The sequence below is a fragment of the Nicotiana tomentosiformis genome, chromosome 5 (genome assembly GCF_000390325.3).
Source record: "Nicotiana tomentosiformis chromosome 5, ASM39032v3, whole genome shotgun sequence".
NCBI lineage: Eukaryota > Viridiplantae > Streptophyta > Magnoliopsida > Solanales > Solanaceae > Nicotiana > Nicotiana tomentosiformis.
The window spans coordinates 30297820-30308929 of record NC_090816.1 but is presented as its reverse complement, the minus strand read 5'-3'; the positions used below and the strand labels follow the sequence as shown (position 1 = coordinate 30308929).

The 11110-nt window shown below is 33.4% G+C and overlaps 1 protein-coding gene across 1 annotated transcript; it reads left to right on the top strand.

Annotated features, from left to right (window-relative positions):
* The first annotated feature begins 4389 nt into the window (after positions 1-4389).
* On the top strand, positions 4390-6645 carry LOC104116461 (aspartic proteinase nepenthesin-1). Its single transcript, XM_009627320.4, has 2 exons — positions 4390-5768; positions 6228-6645. The coding sequence occupies exons 1-2, from the start codon at positions 4722-4724 to the stop codon at positions 6525-6527; spliced, it is 1347 nt and encodes a 448-aa protein (XP_009625615.1). The 5' UTR covers positions 4390-4721; the 3' UTR covers positions 6528-6645.
* Positions 6646-11110: the final 4465 nt, after the last annotated feature.

Genomic DNA, 11110 nt, shown 5'->3' with positions numbered 1-11110 from the left:
CTCGGACCTCGGCACAATATTCGTTGTGTATTTCATCCCAAGTGGTTGGGGGATACTTCATTAGTCGACTCAATAGTTTTCTAGTCGCCCTCGAACTGTCCCTGCTTAGCCCGTTCTGGAAGGCTGCGACTGCCATCCCTTCTGACACGTTCGGCAGGGTCATCCTTACTCGGTTGAAACGGGCGAGGAGGTCCCTTAGTCCCTCTCTCGGAAACTGCTTAATAGCAAATATGTCGTTCACTCTTGCCTCGGCTTTCTAGTCGCCCTCGAACTGTCCATGCTCAGCCCGTTCTGGAAGGCTGCGACTGCCATCCCTTCTGACACGTTCGACAGGGTCATCCTTACTCGGTTGAAACGGGCGAGGAGGTCCCTCAGTCCCTCTCTCGGAGACTGCTTAATAGCAAATATGCCGTTCACTCTTGCCTCATCTTTCTTACCCTAGCTTGGGCCGTTATGAACTTGTCGGTCATCTCTTCAAAAGTTTCAATGGAGCACGCAGGGTAGTTGTGAATACCATGTCAACTCTCATCCTGTGAGGGTTTCACCGAATTTCTTCAACAAAATAGAGAATACTTGTTCTTTGGCGAGATCATTTCCTTTCATGACGGTGGCGTAGTGAGTCACATGTTCTTCAGAGTCAATCGTGCCATCATATATTCTTAGGTAGGGTGGCATTTTGAAGGTTTTCGGTATGACATGTGGGACTGCATCATCACTGTATGGCTGCTCGACGAACCGGCCGGCGTCTCTCTTTAGCAACTGTTTGGGGGCACCCGGTATTTTATCGACCCTTTCCTGGTGTTCTTTCATTTGATCTCGGAGCACCTTGTTCTCGTTCTCCATTTCCTCCGTCCTTTTCAAAATGGCTGCAAGAGCGTTGTAACCTGCATTATCATTGACGTTGTGAGTAATACATGTCGTCAGAGGCGGAGGGAGTTGGTTACATTGTTCGTCCACCTGTTGTACAGTGCAAATCCTTGCATTTTCTACAGCCGCGTCCCGGGCGGGCTTGTTGAGGACGCCAGTTAGTGCATCGGTTAGCTATGCTTCGAGGAGCATTTTTACAGCTGGGGGTGTCTCTTCCCCCACAGATGTGGACGCTCCCTTACCGAGGGATTTTGTGATGCTGCAATGAGGGGGCGGTGACCCATCTCGCCTGGGGGAGGCATTGGGCGTTGCGCCTTCATCTGCTGTTTCGCAACTTTCGTTGATGACTTATATGAGGTTTAGTTGTGAGGTCATTGATTATCCTTGCCGTTTCTTCCCTGTTACCTGTCATATTAGGATTTGTGCACACAAAAAAAGGAGATCTTGTTTTTGCTTCCTTTTTTTTTTTTTTTTTTTTTTTTTTACGTTTGTGATCCGTGTCAGTGATAGATCTAGAAGAAACTAAAAATTTAACTAGAAAATCCCCACAGACGACGCCAAATTGTTTGACCAAAAAGTGTGGTTCTTGGCTCAAATAATTAAATCTATGTATTAAGGGGTTAAACCTATTTAACAATAATATTTCTAGATGCGAGTTATGAAAGCGTGATTAATGTTGAATAGATCTGGTAGAAAAATAATAATGGTGTGTGAGAATCATTCCAAATAACATGGGTAATAAATGAGCATTAAATAGTAATGAACAATAATAAATGGCATTTGGGTAAATAAATAAATGATTCACCTAATAAAGGAGAAGCTAGATGTTATTCCTCCTCACAATGATGAATGTCAGACAAATTCTTGAATGTTCGAATTATCCTCGGATCTGGTAGGAAGTATGGAATAATGTGGACAAGAATCTTGATAAAAAAGTTATTGTTTGTATCTTGGTAAGAGAGAGGGAATCTTTTTATCAAAGTGTTTCTTACAAATGCATATCACCTGCCTTACATCATTGTCTTTTCTCCTATATATATGAGACATATCCCTAACAAACTCTAATAGTACAAGTGCAAAGAATATCCACTAGAAGATTTTCTTTAGTATCCTATTTTGAAAACTAGCCGTTACAGCTCTGTTAACGGTGCTCTACCTCGACCAATGTTGACATCTCGACCACGAATCTCGTTGCTTTCTGGTCGACCTCGACTAACCCTTTCCTTAGTACTATCTTGCCCTAAATATTTTAGGGCAGATTTTGGCCTATACAAGCTTCAGGAGTTGTTTGGTACAATGGTGAAATATCCCACAGGATGGGATATACCATGAAATTAGTTATCCATTTTCTATATAGGATAACTAATCTCACCATTTTGGTGTAAAGTTATTCCCGAATTAATTAATACCTAAAACCAAACATAGGATAAAGTTAATCCCAAATGTTATCCCGAGATTATTATCTTTATCTCATGTACCAAACGATCCCTCGAGAAATCTCAATACGAGTAAGTTTTTACCTTCTCGCTTTTGATATACTATAATTATGTATCATCGTAAAAAATATAATGCTATTTGTACTTTGCTCAGGCATTACTTTTTATCTTCAATCAAACAAGACTTGGAGGACAAAACAAGTAAACACCACATGCGCCCCCCCCCCCCCCCAAAGAACCCCAACCCCACTTTTTTCTAAGATTTATTATCATTGATAATAAAGAGTTAGTCCACCAACTTCCTCTAACTTTCTTTTAAGAAGATCATCTCATTAATTGACGAGAAGCAAAAAAGGAGAAGAAAACATCTATTATTCGTCTTTTGGTATCACTCGGACCCTTTTATTTTCAAGGTGGTAGGTTAAATGGTCTGATGTTATATTCAATTACTAACTCAAGCCAATTAGGCCAATGGTTAAGAATTAAGATGCGCCACCTAAATTGGTAACACAAAATTTTAGGAACAAACACTAGCTAGCATTATTATTTCCTATCCACCCATTAATTATAAGGAAATTGTATGTTAACTACATAAATAGTACATTTGCTATTAATGAGAAAAAAATTATTCTTACATAATAAATCCTAAATAATCTACTTAGGTCGTACCCTATTTATATTTCTCTGGCTTGCTAATGTAACCCTAGGTCTTGAATCCTACTCCATTTAAAAAGTTCCTTCGAAGAGAAGTTTAAATAACTTTCAAGAATTATTACTACGTAATAAATAAGAGAACTCCACGTGATAAATAAGAGAACTCTATTATGATTTAGAATAGTGACAACCACATTGCATTGCATGTTAATTAGGGGTGTACATAAGTCGGGTTGGTTCGGATTTTTCAATTATCAAACCAAATCAATGGTTTCGGATTTTTAAATTTGTAAAACAAACCAAACCAACAAATTCAGATTTTTCAATCTCGTTTTTTCTCGGATTTTTCGGGTTTTCGAGTTTTTTTTTCCAGTAAAGTCTTCATAACATAAAATATATAACTTGTGCTCCAAATATTTCTTAAGTCCTAGTAAAATACAACTATATAATATATTTTCCAAGAAACTAACACAATAATAAGAGATAAATCATAACATTAATATTCTAAAATATTCAATAACAAAGATAAAATAATAAAATTACATAAAATAAATATTGCTAATTAATAAGCCATAATGAAAATTAACATAATCTAAAAATACTATATAGGTCATGCTAAAATAAGTATAGCTAATAAGTATTAATATTAATTACATAACTAAGCACTAAAGAAAAAGATAAACTAAGCTATGCATTTTTATTATAAACCAATGTAAAACTAAAATAATTATCCAACACTATCGTCATTCCTAGTATATATTGAATTGAATTTCTTTTGTTAGCATTAGTATTGATTTGAACTTTGTTTGAGTTACTACATTTATGAGCTTTAAAGTTTATTTACCTTCAAGAATGTTAAGTCTAAATTTGAAATAATACGTTAAAAGATAAAACTGTGAAAAGTTTTAAGAAATATTTATAAATTACATTACAATAAATATTTATATGTATAAAATATTTTTAAAAATTATATAAATGTACTATCGAGTTGGTTTGGTTTCGGTTTAACTTTTTTTAGTTAAAACCATACTAAACTAATTATATTCGGGTTTTATTTTTCAATACCAAACCACATCGGATTTTTTTCCGGTTTGACTCGGATTATCGGTTTGGTGCAGTTTATCGGTTTCCTTTGTACACCCCTAATATTAATTATAAGGTACCTTTACACAAATATCCTGTCGGCTGTCGGATTCATCATTTCCTTTTTCTAGCCGGTATACATAAATATAAATTGATTATACATGACACATATTATATATGACTTGTACATATATTATACCTCAACTGGCTATATTTAGTTTAAGCGGATAATTGAGAAGCTATTTAGGTGAATTCTTCAAATTATTAAAATAGAAAAGAATATCTGACACTTCATCCCTTTTTCTTGTCATCCCCAACAACCCTGCATCCATTGGTGTGGTATTAAGTTGATAACTCACCTTCCCTTGATATTGAAATGGCTCATGTTTAGTACTATCTCACTTGAATCTCCAACTTTTTCTCCATTTCTTTCACCTCGTTTTTTACAATGCTCTCTTTTGTTTCCTCTTTTTAAGTTTTTGATACATAGTTTAATCTACCTTCAGACCTTTTCCTACATCAATTTCCGAGGTGTACATATATATTCATTGAAATGTTCCATCTTATTTAATCTTGGTTCGGTTTTGAACATATCCTGAGACAGTTCGATTCTTATATACGGTTGGTGTTAAAGGGAGAACTGCGAGGAGTCCTCAACCTTAGTACAAGGGGATTAGCAACATGGCTTCATCAAACTTTGCCAATTTCACCATGTTTCTTTCTATATCAGTCTTGTTTGTTAATGTTCTGCCAGTGAATTCAACATCAAGGCATGCTCTGATCAACAACCATAAGGGATTCAAGGTGAGTCTAAAACATGTTGACTCAGGTGGGAATTTCACCAAATTCGAGCGTTTACAACGTGCGATGGCACGAGGAAAATCAAGACTTCAAAGGTTAAACCTAATGGCTAATAATTTGGCAGCAACAACAGCCAAAGATGACTCTAATAATGTAAAGTCTACAATCCATGCAGGAAATGGTGAGTTTCTCATGCAAATATCCATTGGCAGCCCAAGTGAAACCTATAATGCTATAATGGATACAGGAAGTGACTTAATTTGGACTCAATGCAAGCCTTGTAAAGAGTGTTTTGATCAATCCACACCTATTTTTGATCCATCAAAATCATCCACTTTTTCCAAGATTTCATGTTCTAACAAACTTTGTGAAGCATTGCCAATGTCATCTTGTGGGGATAGTAGCTGTGAATATATGTACACATATGGTGATTATTCATCAAGTGAAGGTTTTTTAGCTAGTGAAACATTCACTTTTGGCAAAACTTCCATTCCAAATGTTGCATTTGGATGTGGAAATGACAATGAAGGCAGTGGATTTAGTCAAGGTGCAGGTCTAGTTGGGCTAGGGAGAGGTCCATTATCACTTGTTTCTCAACTCCAAATGCCTAAATTTTCCTATTGTTTAACCTCTATTAATGATGATGCTAATAGCAAAATTAGCAGCGCACTACTTATGGGATCAGTGGCAAATGATGATTATTCCAATATAATCACAACCCCATTAGCGAAAAATCCTTCACAACCATCTTTTTATTATCTTTCCTTAGAAGGAATATCTGTGGGAGACACTCGATTGCCTATCAAGAAATCCACATTTTCACTCAACCAAGATGGCAGTGGAGGAGTAATAATAGACTCTGGGACAACCATAACATACTTAGAAGAAGGTGCATTTAAACTTCTCAAGAAAGAGTTCTCTTCACAGGTAAATTGGTTAATTTCGCATATAAACACTGAATTTTACTCATTATAATATATAGTACAAGGGGCAGAAGGGGATCCAAACTTCCTTTGCCGGAATATTACATTATGTATATATAAATTCAAATTATTTATGTATATATTAGATGTTGAATCCCCATGACTTTTTCGTATTTGTTTTTAATATTCTGAATCTCCGTGGTGAAAGTCCGATCTCTACCGCTAAATAGTAAAGCTACAATTAAAAGTATTTCTTTTATATATTAAAGTAATTAAATTTTACCAACTATAACAGTAAACTTTACATTGATGGGTAGGTTTTACCGTTATTGTGGGTTTTAAATTTTAGTGATTTTACTATTGCAGTGGTAAATTAAGTTCAATTAATTCTAATATGACAAAAATAGTTATGTGACTTTATTGTTATAATATATAACGTTGCTATATGTGAAATTAAGTGCAGATAAACCTTCCAGTGGATGACTCTAGCTCAACAGGACTGGATTTATGCTTCACTTTGCCTTCAAACACAAACAATATAGAGGTTCCAAAATTGGTTTTCCATTTTGAAGGTGCAGACTTGGATTTGCCTGCTGACAATTACATGATTGCTGATTCAAGTATGGGAGTTGCTTGTTTGGCCATGGGAAGTTCAAGTGGAATGTCCATTTTTGGAAATGTTCAACAACAAAATATGCTTGTGATTCATGATCTTGATAAGGAGACTTTATCATTTGTACCAACACAATGTGATAAACTGTAGAATATGTATGTGGTTCTGGTGCTCGTTTTTATATATGTCTGTTTTCATTTTCCATTATCTTTCTTTAACATTATAGAATTTATATCATTTGAATCAACAAAGTGTATTGCCAGCTTAATTTGTTTGTGACTACTATTTGTATCACGTTAAAATATTGGTGTATTAACTGCAGTGAGGGAATCAAGAATTAGGCTAAGAGTAATCAAGAATTAATATATATGTACAAAAAATCATATTGAAGGGTGGTTCGACGGACCACCCTTCGGTATATATACCTTCATCTCTGGTGTTAAGAGAGGCAACATGTGATATGTATGATTTTTCACGCGATAATATGTTTTAAAATAAGACATGACATTATGTGACACATTTTTCAAGAACATTTTATGTTAGGAATAACATGTGCTCAAGCATGCTGGAGTATTAATTTTTTTTTTTTTTTTAAGATTACAAATAGTTTGTCAAAGTGTTTAGGGATCTTAGTATTCTTGCAACACACATTATTTCTAAAGGTAATTATGTGTTATTAAAAGCTTAGTAATAAATTTTCAAGTTACTCTAATCTCAATAGTTTTAAGCTTTTAAATCATATAATAAAACTGCATAATTTGACAACATTACAACAGATGAGTCAAGCCAATAACAACAACAATTAGTATCATAACAAGAGTCAAGCCAACATAAATCATACAATAAAATACAAGAGTCAAGCCAATTACAACAACAATTCTTATCATAACAAGAAAAAAAATAAACTGAAAGAATACTCAAATAAGTAATTATACTGCCTTCTCTAGTCTCTACTACAATAAATTAACCTTAACCCTAAACCTATAAATATTTAACTGTAAACCAAGTTATCCATTATTATATATTAACTTGAGATCGCCGTAAAAACTCATAAACTTTAAATTTTAGATCCGCCTCTATTAATCCTTCCACCTAAATCAATTTGTAATTAAATACTTGCTCAACTGCCTATCCACCTTCATATTGCCTTAATTTCTACTAATATTTCGTAGAAACTTAGTGCATGAAGAAGTAAAACAAGGCAAAAAGAAAGTAAAATGAATTTGACATGCTTAAATAATACTGGTAGATAGTTGAGGATTTTGTGCTACAAGAGTAGGCATAAGTCATAACAATAAGAGAAGAATTCTCATGCAATCGTTTAGGTGAACTATCTAACCAAAAGTCATTCAAAACTTGATTTTTTAAAAAAACAACCTAAATAGCCGTTCACCCAATCATTTAAATTTAAAATAGCCACCAGATGTATAATTCATGTATTATATATAACCATGTATAATTACTATATAATCTATATATACAAGCTAGAAAAAATAAACAGTGAATCCGGACTGCTATTTGTGTAAAAATCCTTTAAACAAATCAGTGTTTATCAGAGGGGGAAGTGCACAGTTAGCCACTAAGAGTTGTATTTACTCTTAAGCCACTGTTTAAAATATATTTACTCTTTAGCCAGTGCTTTAATAAATTTTTACCCGTCCGGACGAAAATACCCCTGTGCTAGACATGGCGTCCTTAACTTCATGAGTGCTGTGTAAATATTAAAAACAAAGTGTCCTGAATTATCACCTTTTGGTTTAAACTTTAGGACATCATGTCCTTAACTTTATATGTGGAGTGTAAATGTTAAGAACATGGTGTCCTTAACTTCATAAGTGCTGTGTAAATATTAAGGATATGGTGTTCTTAACTTCATGAGTGTTGTGTAAATATTAAGGATAAAGTGTCATGTATTTGCACCTTCTGTTGTTAAACTTTAGAACATCATGTCCTTAACTTCATATGTGTAATATAAATGTTAAGGACATGGTGTCCTTAACTTCATGTGTGCAGTGTAAATGTTAAGGACATAATGTCCTTATCTTCATGAGTGTTGTGTAAATATTAAGGATATGGTGTCCTTAACTTCATGAGTACTGTGTAAATATTAATGACAAAGTGTCTTGTATTTGCACCTTCTGTTGTTAAACTTTAGGACATCATGTCCTTAACTTCATAAGTGCTATGTAAAAATTAAGGACAAAATGTCCTTAATATTTACACAACACTCATGAAGTTAAGGACACCATGTCCTTAATATTTACACAGCACTTATGAAGAAAGGGTAAGAAGTCTTTTCGTATTAGTTTTAACAGAATAGTGACTATTTTTGCTCAGCATTAAAAATACTGGATAAAAACTAAATACCACGTTAAAGTGTGGCTACCCACGACATTTCTACTTTATCTGAAGAAGCTTTATATAAGTTGGATAGGCCAATTCTCCAACTTGATTTAGAATTTAGTTCTTACTTATGTATGAATGCATAAGTGGTAAGACTATAAATGGGATACAATAAAATTGATCCGTTCACAATTCGAGCATTGAATTTTAAGTGATAAAAAAGAACTCAATTTTGGTAAATTAAAATCAAAGGGCTAATAAGACCCTTGAAATCATATTTATGTAGTTAACATTCGTATGATAATATCTTAAGTTGTAATATTTTCAGTGACGGATTAGGTGATATATACTTTAAGTCTTCACCTTTGAAAGTTAAATTTATTTTTTTTGCTTTGCGGTTGACTAAATTGATTAAGTCTTGAATTCTTAAGATAAACTAACATTTGATATTTCTTTTCCGAAAATTGCAGCTATCTCCCCAATAATAACAATATTATAGATGCATTTTTTCTAGCAAAAAGATAATACATCTTTCTTGAACATTTATTCCTTTTGTCTAATTTTCTTCTATTCTTCTGGGCACGGACTATTTCGTCTTCAAATTCCTAATAAAATAAATGAAATTTCTTTCTTACTTTTTATTTTCAGAAAGCTGGTTTTTGTTATGTAAGTTTTTGGGAAAATGACACTGCATAACCGCTTTCAAAATAATAGCCGAAAATATATATTTTTTGTATATATATACATTTTTTATGTAATATACAAAAATTATACAAATTTTATATATTTTTTTGGCTGTTAAATATAAATAGTTGATGGCGCGGGCTAAAAGTGGGTGAAATTCAAAAATAGCTAGATTTACAAGTAGTAATTGAAAAATAGCTACATTTTCAAAAGTAATCGAAATTTAGCCACTTTTTATGTAAAGATAAATCTGAACGAAAACATTGTTCAAAATCCGAAAAATATTCCAGCATAATATACTGGAGTTCGAATATTTTACCTGTAAACTTCCAGCATAATATACTGGAAGTTTATACACAGGTACTCCAATCTCCAGTATATTATGCTGGAATTTTCTGTGTGCTGGAGTTCCAGCATAATATGCTGGAAGTTCATATACTAGTGCACCAATCTCCAGTATATTATGCTGGAACTTTCCGTATTGCAGCAAAATAGTGGCTATTTTTTTAATGACTTTGCAAACGCTGGCTATTTTTCAGTTATCAGTCCAAAAACTGGCTAGCCCGTGCTATTTTTACGCTAAAAGTTTAAGAATCCCCTTTTTGGAATTTGCCCCAAGTTTTTCCCACGTACTTTGGAATTTGTTTTAATATTGGGCCGTTAGTGGACCTAAGACTCTTTTCATCGCGATTTAGGCCCTTAGTGGAAGTAGTGTCACTCCTTTCTCAACTGGGTTTATATTTTCGGAAAAATGACATTATATACTATATAGATGCTCTAATATATATATATACACAAAAAATATATAAATTTTATAAACTTTTGCGATTATCAAATGTAAATAGTTTTGACCGTAGGCTAAAACTGATCTTTGTTTTCTTACTAGCTATATATATATATATATATACAAAAAATATATAAATTTTATATACTTTTGCGATTATCAAATGTAAATAGTTTCGACCGCAGGTTAAAAATGATCTTTATTTTCTTACTAGCTCTTTCTCCCTTGGCTACTATGTTTGTACTTTTTCATAATTATCACGTGTTCATTGTTTAAACTCTTGATGTCATTCTACTTTATCTAAAACCAAAAGCCCCATAAACTGGAGAACAATAGCAATAATATGCAACTGGTATTGCTAAATTTTTGTCATATCCTAAAACATAGAGAAAACGAAGCAAAAATACCGAAAACTTAAAAGGCACAACAGATCTAGAAGACTAACAGATCAAGCAAGTCAGTGTACCTTCGTCATAACTTCTGCACACAGCCTGCTTTAGATTAACGTATTATGATGATTGATTTATTATGAATTAACAAGGTTTATGCTAATTGTTAACTTACTATAAACCTCCGAGTTTAGTACCAGCAACGTGAGCAAGCCCACACAGACCAAGTTGAGACATGCTTTAAAGCAACGTAGTAGTAAAATGTTTCGCTTCACGTTTTCAATAAATTCCATGAATTCAACAACAGTTCTACATTATCAAGAGGAGATTAAAAATAATTGAGTACCTATTATTTAAAAAATTTGGGCCCACCCTATTAAGTTGAGAGATTGAGCCGTGGGAGGAGAAATTGATAATGGAACCTTGGAATTTAGGATAGAAGAAGGTCGAACTCTTTTGTTATTCTCCGAAGTTACATTGTCAAAATGAATGAATAATATTTAAGAAAGTTCATCTCACTTATATACTAATCA